Source organism: Onychostruthus taczanowskii, unplaced genomic scaffold (assembly GCF_017590055.1).
Source record: "Onychostruthus taczanowskii isolate IOZ18803 unplaced genomic scaffold, ASM1759005v1 scaffold174, whole genome shotgun sequence".
Lineage (NCBI taxonomy): Eukaryota > Metazoa > Chordata > Aves > Passeriformes > Passeridae > Onychostruthus > Onychostruthus taczanowskii.
Genome location: NW_024498951.1, coordinates 269,054 through 296,357, shown reverse-complemented (window position 1 = coordinate 296,357; position 27,304 = coordinate 269,054). Strand labels below are relative to the sequence as shown.

Below are 27,304 nucleotides of genomic sequence, written 5' to 3'. Positions count from 1 at the left end.
TTACTCTGAAGTATATAGGATTATAATCCGGATACCTTTCTCAGTGCTTCTCAGAGGAATACTTTGCCTGGTCCCTTAGGAACATTGAGAAGATGCACATTAAGTCAATTGTTCTTGAAGGTTTTAAGTCCTATGCTCAGAGGACAGAAATTAATGACTTTGACCCGTTATTCAATGCCATTACTGGCTTGAATGGTAGTGGTAAATCCAATATCTTGGACTCCATCTGTTTCGTGCTGGGAATCACCAATCTGTCACAGGTAAAGAGATGGGACATTTGAGAAAAGTCTTTCTTCTGTTAGCAACTTTTCATGTTACTCTGGTGAGTAACCTCTCGCAGAAGACCTGAAGTGGTGCTTCTTTGAAAGAAACAGTTTAATTATTTCCGTTTTTCATTGCATGAATCTGGGTCTCTGTCGTTGCTCAGTCTTACATTAAGGTTTAGTTAACAACTTCGTCCACATACCACAGTTACACAAAGTATGTGGCTTAAAACAACAGACTAAAAATAACCACTGAAGGGCTAACAACTTCAAGCCAAAAGTCCTTTTTGCATCTAAAGGCACTAATTCACTCATTTGTTATAAATGTTTTCAGTTCTGGATTGAATCTTAAAGTCTGGCTACCTGGTTCATCAGAAAAAAATTTAAAAGTGGTTTTCATGCCATGCCTGCTATTTAAGAGATGATATATCTGCTTTATTTTTATAAAAAAAGTGGGTGCTTTTACATCAATTTTAATCTCTGTCTGAAGGTGATTTTTAAATTTGCCTTCTTTCTCATCCCTACCTTCCCCCAGTTATAGACAAAGTCAGCAGGCCTCCAAGGAGCACTTTCTGAATATTTCCCTGTGAACTGCATTGTGAAAAATAAATGCTTGTTAAATAAATTTACTGTCAGCTGGCTTTTTTTACAGATGTTTTCAGTGTTTGTCAGGACCCTCATGCAGAAACATGCAGTTTATCTAGATAAGTAAAACTAGACTGGCACACACTGGCTGTGGTTTTACAATGATAGCACCTTGCAGCCCCCATGTGTCAGTTCACATGAACTCATAAATATGCAGCTAGATCTTTGGGTTTTTGGTTAATTTCTCCAAAACTTACACTAGTACAATTAAAATGTTAATCTCTTTCAAAAAAGTGTTTATCTGTTCCCTGGACTTAGGTGCGGGCTGCCAACTTGCAAGATCTAGTTTATAAGAATGGGCAAGCTGGAATTACAAAGGCAACTGTGTCTATTCGCTTTGATAATTCAAACAAAAGTCAAAGTCCACTGGGATTTGAATCTAATGATGAGATCACTGTGACTAGACAGGTGAGTCTTTAATATCTGTATTTTTTTCATAACCTATTTACATTTTTGCCATGTTCATGAGTGATCAAGGAAAAAAAGAAGTCTGATTTTTAACGTCCCTGAGTTTCTGCATTAGAGGCAAGGCTTCTATGTTGCTTCTATAGTGCAGTTAGTTATACAATCTGTAAGAGTAGGTCCAGTGTACTAGCTAGAAGTGTTCATAAAGCAAGTTAAAATTTTCTATCTTGCGGCTTTTTCTGCTTTCATATCTTTCCTCTTAATATCTGAACTCTGTGTTAAATTTGGGCTCCAAGAACAAAGGAACCTTTGTTTTTCTCATGAAGATGTCGGAGTTTTGGTTTTTGATTATTTTTTTATTGTTTGTTTTTTTTTTAAAGTAGAGCTTTTGGAAGGTTTCTTGACAGTATTGTCCTCAATGACTAATCTTTCTTATATTTTAGTTAAATATTTTAGATGTCAAACAAGTTCTGTTTTGATGTTCTGCACATACATATGTATGCAAAGATATAACAGGTGTGATTTGCTGAGATTTCTTTATGCTTTATTACAATTTATATTCTCACAACACTAAGCAGGTTTTTTTGTCTTTGTTCTAGGTTGTTGTTGGAGGTAGAAGTAAGTATCTTATCAATGGTGTGAATGCTGCCAACAGTCGTGTGCAGGATCTCTTCTGTTCTGTTGGACTCAATGTCAATAATCCTCACTTCCTCATTATGCAGGTATTGTGTGTATCTCTATAAAATCCAGAAAAAGTAGGACTTGCACTAAATTTAAGACAGAGGAGATAGTGGGAAAACATTTAATTTCCTAATTAGAGTGGCATCTTATCCAGAAAAAATAAAGTCTTTTAAGTTATTAATATTTCCAGTACAGCATAGTTTGATGCTAACACACATCTTGTAGCACAAGACCTCATGTGGCCCTCATGTTAGCAAAACTTTTCCACAAGATGTTCCCATTTTATTTTCTATTTTTTTATCCTTAACAGATAGGTATAGCTTTTATAAATATTATAAAATGGCAGATTTTATTTGCTATTATTTGTGCTCCATGTTAGACAGTATCTTGAAAGAAGTTGAGATATGTACCTCCTTGAGTCATAGTTATCAAAAGAAAGCTGAAAAAATGAAGACTGTAAGGGACTGGGCAAATCCCTGAAATATTTGAAATGTTAATTCAAGGAATAATAAAATACAGCAGGATTTATTGTTTCAAATGTAACTGTCCCAGGTGGATGGCAAAGGTGGGAACAGTTTTGTACATACTCTGTTTCTACCTGTTATGTATGAGCTACATCACCAATAAAGCTGGTTTATGATTAGGAGCTTGTTAACATCAGCAACCCAGTAAGACTCTAAGAAAAATATTTGCATTACTCCTTTAAGATGTGATCAGGACTGTGAAGGATTAGCCTAAGATACGATGTAAGGGCCATTTCAAGTATATTACCTGGAAGAGTGACTTATCTGAACTTTGAAGAGCTAAACAATTGAGTAAACTAGATTACTATTGTAGCAAAAAAAAAAAAAAAATTAAGTGCTTGAACTTATAGGACAATGTATAAAAGTGAGTGGGGGTTTTGGGTTTTGGTTTTTCTTCTTACTACTTCATGGTGCACATCCACTGATCTTGTTTTATCTTTCTGTCACCAGGGACAAATAACCAAAGTTCTAAATATGAAGCCGCCAGAGGTAGGACAATTGTGGGAGTGGTTTTGTCTGAAATTTCACTGAACTGTTTTGAATGATAAGGATCTATAATTTGGGAGGGGGACAACAAAAATAAAGGTTGGAGGGAGATGAAATGTTCAGCTTAATTGAACCAATCTAACGTAAGAAGAAACATCAAAGTTTTTTGCATTGCTTTGTTTTAGATTTTAGCTATGGTTGAAGAAGCAGCTGGAACTAGGTTGTATGAGTGCAAGAAAATAGCTGCCCAGAAAACCATAGAGAAGAAGGAATCCAAACTGAAAAGCATTCAAATGGTACTACATTTCATTCATGTTTGTTAAAGATAACTGAACAACTAGTTCAATGCTGGCTTTGTACAATGTTCTGGAATATTTCAATTCTGCACCTGGAACTAGATATCCATGCCTAGACATGTTTAAATTTTAGAGTTCAGTAAAATCAGAATATAAATCTTCTGTTATATGTTTCAGGTCTTAAATGAGGAGATCAGTCCAACTTTACAGAAACTGAAAGAGGTATGGAAAAATTGGAAGGGTGGTAAGATAGGTCCTTCAAGTGCTGAAAAAATACTTTCACAGCTACCCTGAACCAGTAAATTTTGGCTAAAACAATAGCATGTTTTCTAGCGCTGCAATTCTTTCCCTTTTGTAAGGGAAAGAATTTTGTCATATTTCCAAATACAGAGAATGTGACATTTTAGACTTCCGGGAAATCCTAGTGAGAGATGTAGGGAGAAGGAAGAAAACAAGAGAACTAGATAAAAATAGATTTAAAAGTTCTTAAAAAAATTAAGTGAAGTGGTATTTCTTGTGTGCAGTCAATTATGAATATTGTTTTAGCTGAGAATAACATGAAGAATCCATCCTCTTACTTACAAATACTGATGTTTAGAGTGCTTAAAAGATTTCTGTAATAGTCTTATGTAACGCTGTTTTTTCCATCAAAATTTAGAGGTGTTTTTTTTTTGTTTTTGTCCAGGAACGAGCATCCTATCTAGAATACCAGAAATTAGTACGAGAAATAGAACATTTAAGCCGTTTCTGTGTAGCTTATCAGTTTGTAATGGCTGAAGAAACAAGGGTATCCTCCACTGATATGTTAAAAGAAATGCAATCTAATATAGAGAATTTACAGGAGTCAAGGGCTGAAATTGAACAGAAGGTAAAACAACTTAATGAAGACATAGAGAAGATGGAAAAGGAAAAGGATAAGGTAAATGAAAACAGAGTTGTGCTCCTCTGAATACCCGAGGAGCAAGGAGAAATACAAATAATTTTAAGATACTGGAGTTATTTGCATAGATAATGTACTGTTGAATTTTTATCTTCTGGTGTGTTGCTTAGGTTATGCAGTTATGCTTAGATTATTCGGTTTTATCTAGAAGACATCTATTTGAAGGTGGGTTTTTTTTGTCTGAAATGCAAATGAAAAATAACTGAAGCATAAAAAACTGACTTCAAGTTTTTGCTCTGTGCATTCAACATTAAGTTTTGCCGAAGGCTTTTTTCTCCCTTTTGTTGATGTCTCAAAAGAAAAGTAAGCAAGGTTTTGTTTGACAATAATCAGTATTGGCTTCAGTTTTGGGGGCAGTCAATTTAACAAGACACAGGATGGCCCATAGAGTCTTTGGATGCCTAAATCCTTCTGTACAGGGACAGTGTCCCATCTTATGGAGTGATGTGGGTCTTCGATAGTACCTTCAGTTAGGTTGGATTTCAGAGGTGAGAGATGGTCTGACCTGTTTGTGTTGGAGACGACTGCCTGCTTGGTCAGATTTCCTTCTGCGTAAAGCTCTGAACAGAAGATGAAGTATTACAAATACTGCATTGGTTTCATAGGCTAAAGTAAATTCCCTTTATTACATATTGTAGGAAGCTGGTGGTAAACTCCAGGCACTAGAAGCTGCTCTTTCAGGACATCAAAGAGTTAATACAAAAGCACGAAGTGCTCTTGATCTCCAGAAGCAAAACTTAAAAGGTGAAGAGATTAAGTATAATGAATTGGTAACACGTATGCAGAAGGTAAGGTATTTATATATAATTTTATTTACATACTAAATTAATTCAGATTGTGGAAACAGCTGGCTTTTTCTTTCCTGTTATGGTATGAAGAATCCTGTGATTGGCAAGAATTACATTAAGAAAGTAGAGACAAATGTTAAGGGCTTTGTTTAATTTGTTCAGTGTAGGTAGTAGGTTCCCAATAGAAAAAGACATGATGCAAATACAAATAAAGAGCAACTCCTCACAGTTCCAAATTTTCTCTTAAGCTCAGCAGAGGTCTCTGTAGCTTCAAATTGTTATGATCAATGGATGTATGTTACTCTTAAAATTAAATGAGGAATCTCTGCCTTGCATATTTTTGACAATTGATGGTTTTTTATGCAGTAGGATAATTTTTTAGATATTGGGAAGAGCGAGATAATTCTCCTAGTTCTTGGGGAGTTGTTACCACTGCCTGTATTCCATCTCTCTGTAAATATTCAGTATACTCATGGGGCGAGTAACACATGTGAAAACATGCAAAGACATGTTGCAAGATCACAAAATCTGACAAAGGGTCTTAGAAGTGTAGTTGATGAAACTACTTGTTGCTCCTCACCTAAACAACATGAATTTCAAGGTAATAGACTCAGGTTCTCTGGGTTTTTTTTTTAATTTTTGTTCTTTGTTTTGCTGAAGGATTCTAAAGTATTAGTGTCAAAGGAGAAAGAAGTAAAGAATCTAGAGAAAGAACTAAATGTTTTACTGGAAGAAAGTGAAAAAGATGCACATGCTTTGGCTGCAGCACAACAGCATTTTAATGCTGTGTCTGCTGGCCTGTCCAGCAATAAGGATGGTGAAGAAGCTACTCTTTCAGGACAGATGATGATCTGCAAAAATGAAATTAGCCAAGCAGTAACAGAGGCTAAACAGGTAAGAAAAAAACCTCTGCCTGTCTTAGACCTGCCTTCATGCTTTTGAAAATTGCCTGAAAACCAATTGACACATACTTGGAAGATAATGAAAAGGGGTGCAGAATATCTTATGCAAGATATTTTACATTTTGACATGTGCATTAAACTAACTTTTTGATAAAATATTAACAAAATGCCTTACACAGGAAAATCCTGTAGCATTGCTGTGAGGAAGTATTAGAAACCGGCATTTGAGATATAAAGTAGGATTCACTGTACTCAAATGATCAATAGTATTGAATAGGAAAAAATTAGGACTATTTGATATACAATCAAAGAGATTTTGACAGTTAAACTTAATTGGAATCAAAATAAAAATGCCTGTGATTGTGAATTGGAGTGTTCAGAAGAAACTGTTTTCTCCTTAGTTAAATTGTATGCTCATCACATGACTGAAAGAGCCAATGCTTGTTTTGTCTTAAGATAGAAGACCTCTGCTGGGGTAGTTCTGATAGTGGAGTTTAAATTTCCAAAGTTCACTTTCCTTGTCTCACTTACAGAGAAATTCTTCTCTGTAGAGTAACTAGGACAGGTATATCACATCTTAAATGACTTTGTTTCTTCTCAGAGTTTATTCATGTTCTAATATGTTGCCATAGTTAAATGCAAGACCTGTGGTTTTGTTTCCAAATAACCTGTGCCATTATTCTCAAAAGACAGGGCTGGTTTTTGTCATATCTGCAACCAGTGGAAAACTTCATAAATTGCATGGACAGCTTGATATGATAGTGCAAATGTTTTAAATTTGCATCTGCAAGATTGTCTGTGAAGATCTGATTCCATATTTTCTTACTCCTGATAGGCTCAAATGAAATTGAATTATGCACAAAAAGAATTAAAGGCAAAAGAAGCTGAAGTTAAAAAGATGGATGAAGGATACAAGAAAGACCGAAACGCATTGGAAGCTGTTGAAAAAATGAAAATAACCTTAGAGAAGCAAATAAAGGAGCTGAACTATTCAGGTCTGGACAGACTTCTGATGCATAATTTTGGGACAGTCTGCAATAGAATATAGAAGTGTCATGAGTTGACCCTAACTCGAAGCCAAGTGTTTGCCAAAGGTGTTCTGTCACTCCCCTTCTCAACTAGACAGAGGAGACAATACACTGCAAAAGCTCATGGGTTGAGATAAGGACAGGGAGAGATCGCTTGACAATTACTGTCATGGGCAAAATAGACTTGACTTGGGGAAATAATTTTAAATTAATTTTCCAGGCTCTATTTCATTTCTGATTTTCCGTACCTGCTCTCCATTTGTGATGCAGGGGGATAGAGAATGGGGGCTGCAGTCAGTTCCTCACATGTTGTCTCTGCCACTCCTTCCTACTCAGGGGCAGGACTCACACCCTTCCCCTGCTCCACCATGGGGTTTTTCTCAAGGGAGGCAGTCCTCCTTGAACTTGAACTTCTCCAGTGTGAATCCTTCTTATGGCCTGCCGTACTTCACAAACTGCTCCAGCAATGGTTCCTCTCATGAGGTGCAGACCCTCAGGAACAGGCTACTCCAGTGTGGGTCCCCTGTGGAGGTCACATATCCTGCCAGCAAACCTGCTCCAGCATGGGCTTATCTGTCTGTGGGTCTGGAGGTTCTGACAGGACCCTGCCCCAATGTTGGTTTCCACAGGCAACAGGTGCAATGTGGACCTCCATGGTCCATGTTGCTACCTCAGCATGGTTTGCACCACAGGCTGCAGGAGAATCTCAGTTCCAGTGCTTGGAGCACATCTTTCACTGGCCTTGGTGTCTGCAGGACTGTTCCTCTCACATATTGTCACTCCTCTTTCCAGCCACTGCATATAGGTTTGGCCTTTTTTTCCCCTTCCATAGTATGTTATCCCAGAGGCTTCACTACCATCAGTGATGGTCTTGGCCTTGGCCAGTGGCAGCTCTCTCTTGGAGCTGGCTGGAGGATGCAGATACAAATGAAACAAAAGAATTTATGCTCTGCTTCCCATCAGGAATTAGGAGGCAGTGTTCAGCCACTTCCTGTGAAGTAGGACCTCAGTTTGCTCTTTTGGAAGGCTCTTTTGGAAGACAAAGGCCTTAATAATGGATGATCCCTTCCCTCATCCTTAGCTTTTACGGATGAACATACCTTCATAACAGTATGGACCCCACATCCTGTCTGTGTCCTCTCCCATCCTGTTGCCCACTGACAGCCTACTGGCTTTTGGAAGAGGGACTGGAGGGACAGCCTTGGTGCTGTGCCAGTATTCTTAGCAGTAGCCAAAATTGTGTTACATCTATGCTTTTTCAGTAGAAGCACAAAGAATAGCACTATGACGGCTGCTGCTGGGCATCTCACCCAGCCCTAGTGCAGGAGGGAAATGAAAAATCAAGTACACTGCTTTCATGCACAAATTCCTCTGATGTAAACTCTGCAAACTCTTAAACTTTCACAGACACCAGCTTAAAATAATTAGATTATATCGGCTTTGGGCTGACCATTTGAAGTTTGATGGCACAATTAAATTCCAGCTAAAATTTAGATGGTGAAAGAGACCAACACCCCTATTGCTTCCTAGTTTTCTGTACATAAAACACTTCTTAGAGTTTATTTCTTATGCCAGGTAATATTTGTTTTAGAAACTACTGTTAGCTGATATTCCGTATTAACCTTTAGAGAAGAACACTACTCTTTAAACTTTTTCTTTTCATGTTTGGTGTCATGATGGTATTGATTTATTTAGTCTGAAAATTAACAAAGAATTTTTAAAAGTCTTCTCTACATATGTGTAGATAAACAGTGTAGGATACCAATTTTTAAGCTAATAGATTTCTCTCCTCTGGATATATCTCTACTGCTTGTGTTCAACTTTGAAGAAGAAAAAGGAGAAGCCCTCCTAGCAAAAAAGAAGGCATTGATTTCTGATATCAGCTGGCTAAGAGAACTGAGTGAAAATTTAATGTCAAAATTTCCTCATCTACAGTTTATATACAAGTAAGATCTCAGTGTGATCCTGAAAGACGCTTGAAAAGACTTTTGGGGGCCTTTTTCCACATAATTCTACCAATGTCTTAGCTCTTGCTGTCTTTTTCTTGCTGCTAGTGAATAACAACTGTCTTACCCATGATGAAAAGTGAAGGGGAAGGTGAGGGGAAAGTCAGGAAATGTTATAATCTTATCTAAGTCACTAGAATTTAAAAGTTTTGTCTGGTGGCATTTCCAAATCATAAGTTCAATAGCTAAACCCATGGCATCCAAAGGTCTAAACTGGGAAATATGTAATCATTGTTTTCTGCCTGTGGACACAAGTAGACTTGCTCTTTGGAGATAACTCCAGCCAAATATCTGTATCCCCATGTTTAATTTTTTGTGAAATAGGCTGAACATACTCCTATAGCTGTGGTAATAACAGAGCCCATTGGAAAAATCCATTGAAAAAATATAGAAATAAATCAGGAATTACATTCTTTAATGACAATGTAACTGACTCTTTATTGTCGAATCTCTTCCTGTGGTGTATTTAATTTAACATGTTTTTCATGGGGTTCTTTTTCTGATAGAATTTGGAATTGCTTATGGGAAAACCCATTATCATGGGTTTTAAATAGAAATTTTTTAAGGATGTGTGAGAGAAAAACAGACATGCATCATAGCCATAATTTATATTTATTTTAAGACATCCAGAAAAGAATTGGAATCCAAACAATGTGAAAGGCCCTGTTGTGTCTCTTTTCATTGTGAAAGATCTATCCAATGCCAAAGCCCTGGAAGCGGTGGCTGGAGGGAAACTCTATAACATTATTGTGGACACAGAAGTAAGTTTATTTCATTAGTACAGAATTCTAAATTTTGAGATGTGGTCGTATGATTCAGGGTTGGCAAGCACGTGCCTTGTTACTGAATACTTGAGAGGGGTTTGGACCAATGTACATGTTTTAATTGGGTCAAGAAAGTCATGCGTAGTTGGTGGTAACAATGCGTTCTTCTTCCAATGCCCTATTGTCTTACTTTATAAAATCACTTGTGTACTCAGATATGCTTTGTAACTATTTTTCATTTGAGGTTACTGGCAAAAAGCTTTTAGAGAAGGGTGAACTAAAACATCGATACACCATCATTCCCTTAAACAAAATTTCTGCCAGGTGTGTTCAAGAAGACATAGTCAAGTTGGCCCAAAGCTTGGTATGTAAATAAATGCCCTCTTTACACTATATTGCTTCTGTCCCATTTTAATTTTATTTCTGTACTAAAAACCTGAGATTCTTAATGGTTATTATAATAAGAAATAGTACAGGGTTTGAGGATATATTGACTTTGTTTTCCTTTGTATCCTTTCAATTTTGTGAGGTTTAAATGGGTATTAATTATGCCATTTGTAACTGGAGTTTTAAAATGTGATGATATTTTTGGAAGAGTTATTATCAACAAAAGACAGAAATCAAATTTGAAACTTACTATAACTTAAGGCATACTAGTTGCATTTTGTTTGATTTCTAGGCTGGGCGTGCTAACGTGCATTTAGCCCTTTCTCTAATTGGATACGAATCTGAACTGCAGAAAGCAATGGAATATGTCTTTGGAACAACACTGGTCTGTAATAAGATGGATAACGCTAAGAAAGTGACTTTCGACAAAAAGATAATGACGAGAAGTGTTACTCTTGATGGAGATGTGTTTGATCCCCAAGGAACTCTGCATGGAGGCAATTGCTGGTTCTATTCATATAATACTAATAGCATGTGTCTATATATGTTATATAACACTAATAGTGTGTCTGTTGATATGTTTACTGCTCTTGCATATTTTTTCTAAAAATTAACAGTAACACTTTTGTTTAGATACATACTGGGAATAATACGTTTGAGCTAAAGTTGTCTTGAGCTGAAATAATATTAATTAGTTTAAGAAAAAATTAATGACACACTTCACATAAAGTAATTTAGATTTAAAATACTTAAATCTTATTCGACTGTATAATCCTCTTAGAAGTAAAAGTGCTTGGAATTCAAGCACTTTTTGAATTCAATTGGTTTGCACCACAATTCATCATTGGTTTGCGATAATTTCATAAACTATGGAAAGTTAGCTGTTTGCATAAGACACGCATGTATAGTATTCAAAGACTGCAGAACTATGTTCTGTAACAGAGAAAGTAGTCTTTCTCTTCTGAGAACTCTAGCTTTAGCCTAGCTGCCTTCTCTGTTTCTCAGCTAAAAAAAGTCATTAACCTGCCTCATTATTAATGTTTAGAATTTGCAATTACCCGTGGTGAATTCACTGGTTTAATTCCAATCAGCCTGGGTTTTTAATTTTTTCATTGAACAGGTGCATCCTCACAAGATGCACCAATATTGTCTAAACTTCAAGAAGTGAAAGATGTTGTAACAGAACTCAAGAAAAAGGAATCTGAACTTGCAGCTGTAGAGAATGAGTTGGCAAGCTTGAAGACGGTTGCTGAAAGGTAGGGTTTGCACTATACAATGTGCATAATTTCTCTTAATGTGGCTGAGTAAATTCAATATAATGAGTTGTTTTGGGAGGCCATAGACCTTTTGAGAATGTAATATGCAGAAAGTAATTCCCTTCCTCCCTCTCCTCTCAATATAATTAGTAAGTTCAGTAATCAAAAAGCGAACTCAGTTTTTAAATAACACATTCAAAACCCCTTTGTTTTGGATAATACAGGGGCGGGGGGGAAGGGTACACATTGTTATCTAATTGAAACTGGTAGCATTTTCATGAAGTCTACTGAAGAATGGATCTGTTCCAGACATATTTTTAACACCTGTACAGAATTCAATTTGTAGTCAGTCTTATTTTTCTCACAAGGAAATAAAGGACTATCTGAGTGATACTGCTGTAAGCATTTAAATTAAATAATATTAAGTATATTTGATTTTCAGCTACTCAGTTACTGAATACCATATTAAAAGATGGAACAGAAAAATATATTTAGTCAGTTCTGCAAAAATGCCATAAAGAGGTAGTGTTGCATAACATGCTACCTACCAGCTGGATTTATTTTTTCAAATTGTTTTGAGCTGCAGTAGACTTCCAGAAATATCGCTAAGAGGAGGAAGGAACTTTTGCTTCCAGATATCTTTTCCGCAGTTCTTCACCCTAACATCTGTCATGCTGCCAGTTGGGGAAAAAAGTGATGTCTGAGTTGTTGCCAAAATTCCATGAATTGCGTTTGTTTTAATAGGTCAGATCAGGACTAAATAGCAGGAGCTACATACATAAGAACTTACATACCTATGAACCTCACAGTTATTATTAAAGCAATTATATTGGATTTTCATTTATTTAAGCTTATTTGCCCTGCTGTTATCACTGTATCTCACATGAGAAATGAAATACAGATATTCATCTACTTACTTCAGCTTTGAAAGTGAGATGCTGGGTAACCTTCTACTATAGCAATATGTGTCACTACTGTCTCCAAAGGTATCAACAACTGAAGCAGCAATGGGAGATGAAGTCTGAGGAAGCAGAGCTGCTGCACAAGAAGCTTTGTCAAAGTGCTTACCACAAACAAGAGGAAGAGCTGATTGCCCTGAAGAAAACCATCGGTGACAAATGTGTTCTTACTCTTTTACCTGAAAACTAATTGCTAAGAATGAGATGGATATCAGGCTGTTTGCGTGACACATTCTGTATTTAAGAAAGAAGTACTTTTCACTTTAAAATACTAGCTTTATATTTTAGAACATGTTACACAGAATCACAGTATACTTGCATAGAGGTGATTCACTTAAAGGTGGCCATTCTCTTATAGTAAAGGTTATACTCTTATTGAATGTTTTTTATATACTTTGTAATAAAGGAAAATACATCTTTGCACAGAAGTTCAAAAATGGTATTTAAGCCCATATTTGAGTAATCTTTGCTTTTTTCAGGCCATATGCCAACTTAAGGTTAGTAATATATTTTACATAAAAAGAAAGCATTGGAAAGAAATAGTGTTTTGCGTAGCTAAGGAAATACAAAATGGCACAAAATGCAGCAGCAAGTAAAACATCTAAAAAATGGACAGAAGTGATACGTATCTAGAAGTAGTATTCTAGGGATGAGATGGTGCCTTGTTAGGTGGCTGTCTGATTAATTACTTTTTGATCCTGCAACTTGACATTCTTCCCTCTGTCAAAAAAGATGTCTTAGAGTAGTCATTGAAATATCTGACTTCAGCAACTAGTGAGTGTTCAACCACTTTTTTTCTGTTGGGGGCAAAGAGATTTATTTCAGTTGGCATTTAGTATGTAAATTTAAAGATGAGAACAGTGCTTGATCTCAGTACTCTACTTCTTGATGCAGCATCTTGTGAAGAGACTTTAAAGGAAACTGAAGAGAGCAAAAAGAAGGCAGAAAAAAAATACAAGGAATTGGAGAATAAAATTAAAAATGCAGAAGCAGAGTGTCTAAAAGAGCGAAAAAATGCGGAGCAGAATCTAGACAATGCCAAGAAAAAGGCAGACACTTCAATCAAAAAAATAAAAGACATGCAGCAGGTAAAACTTAATTTCTGTTGGCAGTTCTCTCCATGTTAAAAGTGCAAAAATCAGAAAGTTTTATTCTCCTGAGGTTTTAATACTCTCAGTTTTGGGACTTAATATATTACTGTGTAGTCACTGACATGGTCACTGACAGGTTTTTTGCTTTTTTTTTTCCTTTGTGGGATTACACCCTTGCTCAAGAATAGGTGCTGTTAATCTTCTGCATCATTTACTACATCAAACTGAATCTTAATTCTTTCCATTTAAGTATAACTAATAAATTAGAAAACATCTCTCTAGGAAGTCAAAGCTTTAGTTCTGGAACTTGAAGAGATGAAACAAGAGCAGGACTCCTATAAACAACAGATAACCGCTGCAGAGGAAGCAATCAAATCCTACCACAATCACATTAATGCTCTGATGGATGAAGTTGCTAGAACAGAGGTAAAAGTGAATAAATATTGTGTTTCATTATCTATTGTGATTGTTACTCTCTGTGATCCTCTGAACCTCACATACGTATTTTTTTTCTGCAGATTTGCTTACTATACTCAATCAGCCTAGGTAGTTATTTTGTTGCTTCACTTTCACATGTGAATTTTTTCTCCTTGCTGCGTTAGTTCTAGTAAAGCTTTAATGTCAGCTTTAAAAGAGGCCAATAAATGTTTGCTGATTTGCTTTTTCAGGAATCTGTAGAGAAAGCACAGAAGGTGCTTGCTGAGCAAAAGGAAGTAATTGCATTCCATGATAATGCAATTAAAGACAAATCTGCAGAGATGGTAAAATACAGAGAGCAAAATAATGAATTACAGCTTAAGATTAAAGAATTAGAACACAGCATCATCAAATGTGAACAAGAAGCTGCTGATGCTGCTGCCAAGGTATTTTAAATTTGTGCTTTTCTTCACATCTTGTGACCAAGAATGGTTATTCCCTTGCCACATGCAAAGGAAGTAGCCTTTTTCCTTTAAGCACTGTCATATTTGCAGCTCTTAATGAAAAATTTTTATCTGAGGCAGAGGGAGTGGAAATTGTTCATTGTGAAAGAGCACACATCTGTATGCAGTAACAGAGATCACAGTGAGAAAGTGATCAGTAAGAACGTTGTGACATCTCTGGACAAATTAGATAACTAATTAAAGAAGGTAATTCCATGATGCTGTGACATTGGTAGAGTTCAGATGTAGAAAAAAGTGCTTAAAGTAATTAAGATGTACATGAAAGTGACCTTAAATTTGTCCACAGTGAAGGAAATCACACAATACATTGTAAAGATATGTACTTGTGCTGCACTGGGGTAGAAGAATTAATGTGGTAATTTCAGAATGTAGGTGGGTTGGTTTTTTTGGGGGGTGTTTTGTTGGGTTTTTTGTTTATTTATTTTGTTTTGTTGTTTGTTTGTTTTGGTTTGTTTTGTTTTTTGGTTTTGTTTGTTTTAATTTTTATTTCACATGTGAGAAGGGTGAGGAAAAAGCTCAACATAACCTTTTGTCTAAAGGTGGCCAAAATGCTGAAAGAATACAAGTGGATAGCTTCAGACAAAGCACTCTTTGGCCAGCCAAACACAGCTTATGATTTCAAAAGTAGCAACCCTAAAGAAGCCAGTCAGAAGCTGCAGAAATTGCAGGAGCATAAAGAGAAGTTGGGAAGGAATGTGAACACGAAAGCTATGAACATGCTTTCTGATGCAGAGGAAAGGGTAAATATTCTATGCTTTAATCTATAAAAATTGGGCAGGCTGATCATATGGTGTATATACAATATATACAGATATATATAATGTAGCTTTATGTTTTCAAGTGCTCTCTCTCTCAATACACCAAAAATAAAACCAATCTTTTTCCTGTTTTTTTCATACTAATCTTACATCTTTGAACTGTTCACTGGCATACCAGGTTTTTAGGTTACTCATAATCTTGACCTTGGATGATAAAAAATACACTTTTTTTGGTTTTTTCCTTCCTACCCCAGATCATCCTAAGTTGAAGCATTAGCAGGCTTTGTGGCATTCATTAGATTATCTGAGAACTATATCCTGAATTAAAAGTTGCAGACCAAAAATATATTCATCTTCAAGCATGATAGCTTGACGGTGTAGCAAGGTTGTTTTGAATCAATCTGTATCTTCAGGCTATTCCAGGATTGTCTGAAAACTGCCCGCTAATTTTATCCTTCAACTTTTCTAGTACTTTTCCTTCTGTCAGCCTCGAGAACTATCCTTCTATGGAAAAGCAAATGAGACATGATTAACTTGGAAGTGCAACTTTCATAGCAATGTCGTCCTTCCCCCTTCCTGATTGTTGAAAATTCTGATGCTTTAATTTGCAAATAATCCCAGAATTTACACCCCTCATGCAGCTAAATGAATGCACTGGATTTTAATCTTGTGGTAATGACTATTTCATAGCTACACAATGATACAGTGAAGCTGTAAGATTAGCACAAAGTGCATTTGTGCACAGAGTTCATTGAAATCAATCTTTTCTTCTCCTTGCACCAGTATAATGACTTAATGAAGAAAAAAAGAATTGTAGAGAACGACAAGATAAAAATTCTTGCAGTTATTAAAGAGCTTGACCGGAAGAAAAAACAAGCTTTAGATATTGCTTGGAAAAAGGTATGATACTTTAAATTCATCTTCATGTTTTAGTAAAGGATCAGATTTATCTTAGATTACTGTTTTCCATATTTCTTTGGGGAAAAAAGGTCTGTTTTCAGAACTAATATCCCTGACCTATATTTAAAAATAAACACTTTATTGCTCCTGTTTATTTCCACTTTTGAGAATAAGACATAAATTCTCTGAGAATTGTAAAGGTCCAGTTAGACCTGCAAAACTACTTTCTCATTCCCTTTTAGTGTCCACAAATATTTCATGAAGGTTAATTTTCAATATTTCATATTGAAATACAGCTGGGTTTTATTTTTGGCCTCTTTTCTATTCTTAAACCAATATTTTACCAGAGTAAAAATTTTCTGTTGTTATGTTGCCTTCTACAGTGCAGGGCTGTGGACCTGGGGTACTGCTTCCATTACTGTCAGGATACATAATATTGGGGTGGAGCAATATCTGATTTATATTTCTGTTACCTAGGCACCCTGCCTTTTTACCAGATCTCTCATATAATGAATTATAAGAGAAGTATAAAATTATGCCTTTCTAGATGGAAATTTTTTGACACTTTCTTTTCTATTGTACCAACAGAACTTGTGCTTTTTGGCCTTTGAGAAAATTGATTTTAACCAAGATTAAATTGCACATAGATGAAGTATCTGTTTAATTATTAATTATCCTGCCTGTACTTAGGATATCACTGACAAAATGGTACCTTTTCATTATAAAAAGGGTGTTTGGCAGAAATTAGTGAGCTGTAATGCAAAAGCATCACGCATGGTGGAATAAGTGTGTTTTCAGATAATTCCTTAACCTAGGAAATTTTAATCTGCATTTACAACGTTGCATCCCATCCCATACCTGGACATTGCTTAAGTAAACCTGGCAAGAAAAAGAGTGGGGAGGATGCCACCACGTATCTCTTACATGGTGCTTGTACTTTTAGTAGTAGTCCATTAATTGAGAGAAATTGCAATTTGCCAGTTAGTAAGTCTGAGTTAGGGCATAACCATTTCCTTGTCTGATAGCATAAAGAAGCCTTCCAATACATCTTTCATTGGATCTTTTAAAATGCTTAGTATGAGGTGTCACATATCCTTTGGTGTTGCTTCTCTATTCAGTACAAAAAAAGTCAAAGCCAATGTTTTCTTGCTGTCCTGTCTGTGACATGGGAAGTCACCATGCTGAACTGGGAAAGACATCTCGAGTGTCGTGCTGCTCATCACTAAGTTTTTCACTCTTTGTGCTCTTGATCCAAAGCACATTTACACATCTTTTGTGGTCTGACTTCTAGGTGAATGAAGACTTTGGTTCCATTTTCTCAACACTCCTACCTGGAGCCAGAGCTATGCTAGCAGCCTCTAAAACTAGCAATGTCTTTGTTGGTATGGAGTTCAGAGTTGCCTTAGGAAACACCTGGAAGGAAAACTTAACAGAACTTAGTGGAGGACAAAGGTTGGTGAATTAATTTGTTTTCCATTGTCATTGTGTATGTAATTGATATGTCTAACTAATTAAAGTTTTGAAAAGCAAAAAAATTAACCTTTTCCTTGTCAAGTCAGGGACTCTGCCTCCTTCCAAATGGACTCAATATAATGTTGGAAGCACTATGAATGCATTCTGACTTAGAACAATGCTTTACTTAGTAAAAGATAACAAACAAGAATTTACTCCTGTCACACAGAAGTGGCAAAAAAAAAAAATTAAATGTTGAGAAAACCACATTAAACTCTAGGCAGTACTGATGTAATGTTGAATTAAATGCTCCTCTCCTTGAGTTGTAACCACAAAAATCTACATAGGCAAGTGTTTGCCTGGTATAAAGGCAGTGTCATGGCAACAGTTTTCTTCTCCAGTGTGTACAGCTACTGTGTAGGGCATGTGCTCCTTTGCAACTTCTAAGGAAAAGAGACCTTTACAAACAAAAGCAGAAACAGAATTTGAGACAGAGATACAGAACTTCCTAAGGACAGAATACTTGAGGAACCAGATGTGGGAAAACATCACTGCAAAACTCAGACTTTGAAATCAAACAACAGCATAATTTTAAATATCATCACTCAACTAATGTGATCTTCCAATAAGAAGAAGTAATATTTGCTGTTTCTGACAGAAGACTTCATGTTTTGAAATGAGGAAACTATCATTCCATCTCTTCAGAACCATAGCAGTAATGTGCTTTTGAGGGACTATTTTAGTATCATAGAATCATTTAGGCTGGACAAACACTCTTGACATCATCAACTATTAACTGCCAGGTCCACCATTAAACCATGTTGTTAAACCCTACGTCCACATGTCTTCTAAGAAATCTCTCCATGAGTGCTGACTCAAGCACTTCTGTGAGCAACCCATTCAAATTCTTGATAAGCATTTCAGTGAAGAAATTTTTCCTGATATCATTTCCTCTTGGCCTGTCTCATCACCTGGGAGAAGAGGCCAACCCTCACCTGCTTACACCCTCCTTTCTGTAGATGATAGCAATAAGGTCCCTCCTGGGCCCCTTTCTCTCCAGGCTAAACAACACCACTACCTGCTCCTCATCAGACTTGTGATCCAGACCCTTTACCATCTTCATTGCCTTTCAGCAATTGTTGTCAAAAGCCAGAGCCCTTCAGACAATACTGAATAATAATTTTCTTGTCTCCACAATAGATCGTTGGTGGCCTTATCCTTGATTTTAGCCATGCTCCTCTTCAGGCCTGCCCCAGTTTACATCTTGGATGAAGTGGATGCAGCCCTTGATCTCTCTCATACCCAGAATATTGGGCAGATGCTTCAAACTCATTTCAGACACTCCCAGGTATGATCTTGAAATTACTGTGGTAATGGAATGGTTTGGATTGGAAGGGGCATTAAAGATCATCTAGGTCAATCCCCTGCCATGGGCAGGGACACCTTCTACCAGGCCAGATTGCTCAGAGTTCCATCCATTATTTCCAAAGGTAGTCTGGCACTGAGGAATCTGAGCTGTTTACCTCTTTTATTCTGCAGATGTTTGTTATATTTCTGAGTTGTTTCAGCTGAAAGCTAAATTTACATGGCAGCGGTGAAACTTGACTGTTGTTGCTGCACTGGTTTAAATGGAGCAATAGGGAGGAGTATCTGTGATGCACTCAATTTCAAGCATCACAGCATCCTGCATTCTTTTTTCCTAGAGATTTTTAACTTGAGGTTACAGATATTTTATGTTGACCTTATTAAAATAGTCAGGCACTACTGGAAAGGATCTCTGTATCATTGTGACCTGTACATGAAAAAAAGGCAGTACCAGTCTCCATTTGATGTAAGGACTTAACCATTCCAAATGAGAGTAAGGAGAGGAACCAGTATTGCAAAATTATTTGAGTAGTATCTTTTGACTAGGTAAGACCCTACATTCTTTCATAATTAGTGGCATAGTTATTTCCGTTTTTTCTTCCACCACGAACAGGCATGCTGCATGTGGACTGTATCCCAGGCCAGGTGCTGGGATATGGACAGAAGTGTCACTAGCTACAGGAAAAGTGGGTTTACATTGACCTGTGTAGCACATTCTGTTGGGCCTTGGTTAGTTTTAGAATATTTTTTAAAGATTATTACTGAGGTATTAGCCAAATGAAGGAAAAGGAGTCCTCTCTTTGGAAACCATTTCTAGTGTTGTTTGGATGGCAACATTTATTTTAAATGTTTCTGTTTTTTTTTAGTTTATTGTGGTGTCCTTGAAGGATGGAATGTTCAACAATGCAAATGTCCTCTACAAGACCAGGTTTGTGGATGGTATATCCACTATTGCAAGATACAGTCAGACTAATAAAAAGAAAAAAGAGACTGCCCTCAAGAAACCTGAGAAAACATTTTCTTTGAATGGTGATCTGTAAAGAAATCTTCATGCAGCTGCAAGTTAAATGTTCCCCCGTTGCTTGCTAATATTTGTTTTAGATGTGTTTGTTTTAGATGTGTTTTTTTCTATTTTTATATCTGCTTTTAAAGAACTGAAATTCATACTAAATAGGCCATAATTCCTGTCATTCCGCTATAACATTTACACATAAATGTATATCAGTAATAGCTTTGTAAAATTAAAGCCTTTAGATGAGGAAAAGCTGATTCAACTACCAGGGTTCTATTCAGAAGACCTATTGCAAAATGTAGTAACAGTCTTCCTTGCCTGTTGTCAAATTCCACAGAAAAGTGTCATTGGTATGTAATTGTTTTTCAAGGAGCAAAGCAATCCTCAACAACTAACTCCCAAGCTGTTTTTACAATGTTTAACCTGTTTTTAATAAATATAAACTTTGATATGCAACACAGCCTGGTTGTGTGTATGCTTTCCTTCCTCAAAGTTTTTCATTGAACAGTGCCTTCTCAGAATTGAACAGTTTCTCAGTTTTTAACTTACTTGAATGTATCCTGCTGCATTCACTGGGTAGAAATTACATGTCTGTGGGGCCCAAGTCCGAAACAGCTTTATCACAGCACTGCAGAGCAGGTCTCTGCTCACCACAGCTCTGGACCCATGCATGGTCTGTGTATGGTCTGACAGCATTTCCCTTGCCAGATCACACTTCAGCCACTTGGCGGCCATCACAGATGAGGTTTGTGTTTGCATGCTGTCCTCTGCTTACCTCATCCGTGTCCCTTCCTTTTTTTTTCTTCCTTTCTGAATACTGTTTAGAAAAGTAGATATAATTAAGGTTGCACTGGGGGTGAAATGTGTGTGTGTGTATGTCTGGAATAATTTGGATACTGAAGTTCTTGAATATTATTTTAGTAAGCTTTCAATCTCATGGCCCCATCTACCGTGTATATATACTACATACAAGATTGCATGTATAATAAATGCAAAGAATGTGTCTGTAATTCAGACACATTCCCTAACCCTGCCTGGTTTCAGGAGACTAAGCTACAGGTTCAAAAACACACAGTTCCTTCCAGGGCTGCAGAGCCACCACAAAGGGAGGGCAGCAGGCCAGCACAGAGCACAACAGCAACACACACTGAATCTGGAGCACAGAACACTATAAAATACCCACCACAGCAGAAAAAACACTACCAGTTACTCCAAGGAACAGGTCATGCAGCTTTTATTTAGTTTTTACCTTTTTGGTAAGCAGGAGGGTTTTCTTTCAGTCAGACCATTCACATATTTGGACAGTACAGATTGCAGTAAATTTGATGGAGATCTTGCAACATTAGAAAACTTTTCTCAATATACATCCATTTAAGCAACAGCTTGTAAGTCAGAGCAGGAGTGCTAAGTTGAGTCTGCACGCTGCACTCCAGGTATACAAAGCATTGCAGCAGCACAAGAAATGCCCGTGCTGGGCGAAGTACAGTGTGTTTTACATAGTGCAATCACTTTTAGAGGAGAAACTCTAGGAAGGCCACATCTATTTTTTTTTTTTTAATCCTATCAAGTTTACAAATGTGAGGGGGGTAGAAATCAAACCTCTGACTTAATTTACTTTTGTACAGGTAGGTTTTGTGTATAGGCACATGCTTTAGAGAGGAGCTTGGAATCTGCTCTGTAATCACGAGAAAGACATATTGCTTTGTGATTCAGAAAGTGTCATACCGTCTCTAACCTTCCTAACACTCTTGGCCAGAGTTGTTAATCCAGCTGTTATAGAGTTCCTAGAATACGCTCTTCCCTCTAGTGTAAATCCCCAATAGAGAAATTCAGGTTGCTATTGACAATGATTACAGTTATTCTACGTACAGTCATTTGACCATAAGAGGCATTGCCTCTGAATACTCCAGTCCACAGTGAAAGCTCAAATTACCAGAGACATGGAGGCTCTTGCTTTTCTGTTACTGTCACTCACCAATATGAAAAAACCCAAGTCAGACAATGAACTGCTACAGCAATGTATCACTGGTAATATTCACCTAATACAAAAAAAAAAAAAAAAAGAAAAAAAGCACTCATGACACTACATGTCACGGTAAGCAAGTTTTTAAAGATACTGCAAACTGATTTGCCCAGTAAAATTTTAAAATGTACACTGTGCTCAATAGTTCAAACTACACGTAAACAAAGAGCAGCTCCCTGCAACAAGGTGTAAATCAAAGCATCATAGCACCAGCTCCCAGCACCAAGGAGTTGCCCACTGACCAGTTGTAATGTACAATGCAATAGTGCTCGCTGAGGTTTCTGCTACACAAGAGCCACAGTGGGACAGCTCTGCCCATTTCTTCCTGATGTTCTCTTACCAGGTGTGCACAAATTACATTCTTCCCTATGGAGAGCAAGTCAGACAACGAGACTGTTACAGTACCAGGAAACACTGACTGGGGAATGGCACCTGAGGGGAAAGCAGGTACTGCATACCTGAATCTGAATAAATGGGCATGGAGGAAACATGATGTCATCTGAGCAATCCTCTCCTTAACAGCAGATCTGAAAGGAGCTGCAGACTGCAAGAAAAGAAACAAGCCTTCTGGTGCTGAAAGCCATGAACATGATATTGCCCACACTAATGATTTTATTTCACCATCAGCAAAGCATTTATCCCCAAAAAGTTGTACACATACTGGTCAGATTATGGAGCAGTGCTATCTTCACACTATTAAAGTTTGTTGTTATAGTGGTCAGATTTGTCTTTTGTCAGAGGAGGAAGAGAAAAAAGGAGACAGGCAGCAGGGCCACATCACCATACAGCAATTTTACTCCCATGTTAATGCAGATATAATCTTCTTAAGTGCAAATTGCTAGAAACCAGCATGACTTGGGCTCTGATAAATGACAGATGATTCTGTTTCTTACAAATATTGACAAGTCTAAATTGTTACAGGTTTCCAAAGCAAGAACAGGTTTACGAACAGGAAGGGAATAAAACATTACCACTACTATTAAAAAGATGTGTAATTTTCAAACTTCAAACGCTCTTCAAAAACATATCTAAAAAAGATTGTTTTCCTTTTTTTTTTTCTTTTTTTTATTTCCTGGAGCTAAGGAGTGTCCATGCAAAACAATTTTCAGAAGAGCAGTGTTCCACCTGGGTACCAACTAGGCCCAACTTTGTCCCACACAGCTCAGTAAAGTGCTCTCTTGTGCATCCTTTTGGGGAATAAGTTCTCATTTAAAGTTTGGGAGGCCAAGGTTGCCAGCTGGGGAAAGCATAGTCTTAGCCAACCCATGCTGAGGTCAGAGAAGGAGGAAGGAGTGAAGTTAACAGTACTCTGCCTTTCACAACGCACACACAACAGGCTGCAAGAGAGGAGCAAGCAGAAGCAGAGGTGGGTGTCAGATGAAACCCTGCCCCTGGGAAACCACAGGAGTAGAACACAGGCCTCATCAAGGGAAGTATTTTGTTCTCTACAGATAAACACCAGCACTACTGGGGTAAACACCAGTTAACAGATCTCTACATACAAAAAAATGTGAAAACTAAATATGGTTTTACTTTCTGTGCTGGTAGATTTTCAACAGTTTTTCTGAAGGACAAAGGGGGTCTGCGTAACATTCTTCTGCCTACTAAAAAAAAAAAAAAAGCATCTTGCCCTTGAGTTTTTTTGTGTTGCACACTTACAAACATTCTAGGGCAGATGAGAGGTAATTGCTGATAAAACAAGTAATGATCAGCTGAAGAGTAAAAATAATATTAATGGGGAAAAGAATTTAAGGCATTTTTTATTTTGGCCAGGAATGATGCATCCTACAGAGTAACCTTCATTTCCCCACTTGGTTTTCAGACCACTGCACTTTTTTGTTTTTGTTTTACATGGCACTTTGAAATTTATGTTTTACAACTTAGTCAAGATTTTCAAGTGTTCTCTTCAACACAAATGCCCTCTCTTGTAGCTCAGGTCTGCTATCTGATGCCATCGTAGACAACGAATGAATGAGGTGCTCTCTGCTTTCTTGTGTCAGGCTTTCCCACTGGTGAGCTTCTGCGCAGATAAAGACAGACAGACATTGAACATGAACATCAGAAAACAAACCAAAAAAATTCCAAAAGGTCATTGCTTTCTCCAGACAGGTTAAAAGAGTGACTGCTTCAACCTTTCACTCACAGCTCACTTCCAGGAGAACTCAGATTCACCTGGATGCTCAGGTGCATGTGCTGCCTCCTGACAGGGAGTTGCACCTCTCTAGACCAGATGTCATTGTCTAAGCCTGCAACGTGTCAGCACAAGGGCCTGAAGAACCACGTTTCCCATGTTGCAAATGGCTGATGAAAGAGGCATGTAAGATTTTTGCCAGAATAAAGGAAACATTATATGCATACCAGAAACCCGAAGGAAAAATTTGCTACAACTGCAGACACATATGAACCTGAGACCTAAGAAGTCCTCACCCTATGAAGACAATTCTGCAAGGCTTGATTACGAAATAATAATGAGAAACCAAACTTGACACTGAAAATGTAAAAATCACTCTTCTGTACTAAGAGGAACTCCCACCTCTGTAGAGCTTGAACTTAACACAGATCTGACAAGACAGTTCTATGAGCTCCATGTGGGACTCTCCTTGCTGAACATTTTCCTCACCAAAGGAAATAGTATCCAATGCTATTTTAGAACTTGATATCAGCCTTGGTTACTTCAAGCTCTCTCCTACTTCCAAGTCCCAGCTTCCCTAGAAACACCCAGTGCTGCAAGCAGAAGGTAAGGCTATCTCTCCAGAGTTCCAGGCCATACAGCCAGGTGTCATCTTTACCACACAGTGGCTCTTCCAGGTGACAAGTAAAAAGTCTCACCTTGTAGTCTGGTGAGCAGCAGTTGTATCACAGATAAAGCTTCTGTTCTTATGGACGTGTAGCTTTTGTTTTCTGAAATATTTAAAGAAAACAGACAAGAAAACCCAAAACCACGTTGAGAACCAAACCCATTAACCTTACAAAAAGCTACAAAGCTACCTTTAAAAAGTCACCTCTGTGATCTCCAGACCACTTTTACTAACGCAGCTCACTGAGCTCTTGTTTGTGCTGTCAGTCTGCAGTGCCCACTTGAACACTAGGCACATTTGAATGGCAGAAAGTCAACAACTGGAGGGTGACAAGTCAACTAAACCTTGTGTGTTGCCTCTGCCAGTACCATAGAGCTACTGTTCCTTACATATTTCAGTGGGGAACAAAATGCTGCCATAGCTGCGGGTGATGGCAGACAACTTCTGTGTGTAACAGAATGTACTAGTGAGTTGTACTGGTTGGATACCATACAAATGTTAGCAAGCAGGATTAAGTGAGGGTACATAAACCCCATGCCAGCCATCAAGAACAAGCTTGTCACAAAAAGTTACTTGGTCTCTGAGCTAAAATCTTACTAAGGTGAGGACCCTAGTCCTCCTTCCATGAGGACTGATACCTAAAAGAAACTTTCTCCAATGGGGTCTCTGAATTGGTAGCTAGCACTAAAGTGCTGTCTTTAGGCACACCAGAAACAAGACCACATGCACATACAAGATATGGGGCACTGTTACAGTCACAGGACAAGTGGGAACACTTACCAAACTAATGAAGAGGCGCATGACTGTCAACATGACACCAGCAGCACTTATATAAGGGTGCCCTGCTCCAGTAGAGCACAAACTGCCTCTAAGCCTTGGAGCTTCATGCACTGGCTATCTGGGAAAATTTGGGGTATCTTTTGGGTACTATAATCTTAGATACATAATGCATATATATCTAACAAGTCTGAATGGTGGAGCAGAAAAGCTTGTGTTTCATTAAATCAGGAATAGCTTGATTGTGAGAGGTTGCACAGTCTGCTGTCTGCCTCTCCCTTGCCTTGCAGAGCTCTCTTGCACCAGAGGAATGCACTTCTCTGTGAACTGCACCCTGCACACTGCTGTTCTGAACCCTGCAACTTCATAATAATCACTACAGTGCAAGGAATGGCTAAATGTTACCTCTGACAACTTCTGCTTATTCTCCATTTCCTCTACCACACAAATCCCCAGAGAACAATGGCATTAATAAGCAACTCATCATCCATCACAAACCAGGAGAAGTCCGTTTACCTAAAGAATGGGTGATAGAGGAACAGGTTTCCAACAGTATTTCTGTCAAAGCCACAGGGTCAGAGTGCTCCTCATCAAACAGCAAGAGCCTGTCAAATGCAAAAACAGTCAGGCATCCTGCATCACTGGGACAGAAGTTTGCTCAACTTCTCCATTAATTCAGTGTCATCAAATTCACAGAACAGTATCAAGCAAGAAAGAGAAGACAAATCACCAAAGTGGACTGCAGAAAGAAGAATTACCCTTGAAAGTAGGCATTCATGGCTTGTAGCACTCCAAGCTGCACTTTCCATGTGCTGAGTTTCAGACGATCACACATTAACTTGCAAAACTCTTGGCGATAGCAACCTACAGGACAAAAATGACATCACTGTGTTACCACATGGAAAGGCAGAAGGAAACACTTACTGGTCTGTCTCCAAAGTGCTCCTCAACAACTGACATCAAGCTAATCACTGCGTATGACCAAGTCAACATCCTGTAACAAGTGACCCTGAAAATCTTCACATCAACTCACTCATTACAAATGCTGGCAGACAAAACAGCTGCATTACACACACCGGCATGCTAATAAAACCAATCTTTTCCCAACTCTCTCCAGGTATTCCAAATTCTTATACTAGCTTTGATACAAATGTAAATGTGAGCAGCAGTTAGGCTTCTTTTCATTAGACACGATACCTCACTCATCTTGCATATCTATAAACTCAAAACATTTTTGTGAAGTGAATTTAAGACAACAGTAAAGATTTTTCTGAAGGATGGCTTATTTTGCATGAAAGCAGTTGGGGCAGCTGTCTCACTGAATACCCTCACAATCTGGCTGCAATGAGATCCTGCATCTTCTCCAGCACCCTCCTCATTCTGCACATGATCTCCAGGTCCTTCCCTTCTTCTGCTTTTCATTTTAAGAAAACACAGTTTGTTCTGCATGTCATCAGCTGACTTACGCTGTGTCTCTGGGCTCTTCGGCCAGGCTTTGCCCAGAGTCTCGAAGGCACAGATCAGGGACTCCATTTGAACCTCTTTCTCCCTCATGTCCTCATCCTCTTCATCATGCTTTGGAAAAGCTGCTCCCATGCTCTCCAGAGAGTTCTGCAGAGGCATGAGGGAAGGTGTGATTGACAGAAGGATGAGGGCAGGCTAGGCACACACTGCAGTGCAGCTCAGTCTTCCCCTGCAGCCTGCACACATCAGCCCTCGTGCCGAGCTCTGGCACTGCCAGCAGCTGCAAATGGGTACAGCAGGCTGTGTGGCCTGGCACCCAGACACGTGCCTGTGCTACACCAGTCCGACTCCCAGAGCTGCAAGGCTCTGCTGATACTAAACACAAGCACTCTA

At 38.0% G+C, this 27,304-nt stretch overlaps 2 protein-coding genes across 6 annotated transcripts in view; one reads left to right on the top strand and one right to left on the bottom strand.

The window, feature by feature from the left end:
* The first annotated feature begins 92 nt into the window (after positions 1 to 92).
* SMC2 (structural maintenance of chromosomes 2) lies at positions 93 to 19,877 on the top strand. Its single transcript, XM_041400192.1, has 24 exons — positions 93 to 260; positions 1,167 to 1,316; positions 1,913 to 2,035; positions 2,969 to 3,007; positions 3,190 to 3,300; positions 3,478 to 3,522; positions 3,986 to 4,219; positions 4,879 to 5,028; positions 5,689 to 5,922; positions 6,766 to 6,925; positions 8,787 to 8,904; positions 9,587 to 9,725; positions 9,973 to 10,092; positions 10,408 to 10,612; positions 11,236 to 11,371; positions 12,358 to 12,482; positions 13,225 to 13,418; positions 13,704 to 13,847; positions 14,090 to 14,284; positions 14,902 to 15,102; positions 15,904 to 16,020; positions 17,312 to 17,472; positions 18,673 to 18,820; positions 19,704 to 19,877. The coding sequence occupies exons 1-24, from the start codon at positions 93 to 95 to the stop codon at positions 19,875 to 19,877; spliced, it is 3,591 nt and encodes a 1,196-aa protein (XP_041256126.1).
* A 1,189-nt stretch (positions 19,878 to 21,066) lies between these two features.
* The window catches only part of ECPAS (Ecm29 proteasome adaptor and scaffold), a 57,697-nt gene continuing 51,459 nt past the window's right edge, over positions 21,067 to 27,304 (bottom strand). For all 5 annotated transcript variants that reach the window (XM_041400174.1, XM_041400172.1, XM_041400175.1 and 2 more), the window contains 5 exons: positions 26,914 to 27,058; positions 26,206 to 26,311; positions 25,964 to 26,052; positions 24,702 to 24,773; positions 21,067 to 23,892 (listed from right to left, as the gene is read on the bottom strand). In XM_041400174.1, the coding sequence (XP_041256108.1) occupies positions 23,753 to 23,892; positions 24,702 to 24,773; positions 25,964 to 26,052; positions 26,206 to 26,311; positions 26,914 to 27,058 (552 nt within the window). In that variant the 3' untranslated portion in view covers positions 21,067 to 23,752. The remainder of the gene's footprint in view (positions 23,893 to 24,701; positions 24,774 to 25,963; positions 26,053 to 26,205; positions 26,312 to 26,913; positions 27,059 to 27,304) is intronic.

Coding starts and splice junctions, on each gene's coding strand:
- SMC2 (XM_041400192.1), top strand. CDS start 93: ATGCACATTAAGTCAATTGTTCTTGAAGGTTTTAAGTCCTATGCTCAG. Junction 4,220..4,878: donor TGGAAAAGGAAAAGGATAAG/GTAAATGAAAAC, acceptor TACATATTGTAG/GAAGCTGGTGGTAAACTCCA. Junction 18,821..19,703: donor CTCATTTCAGACACTCCCAG/GTATGATCTTGA, acceptor GTTTTTTTTTAG/TTTATTGTGGTGTCCTTGAA.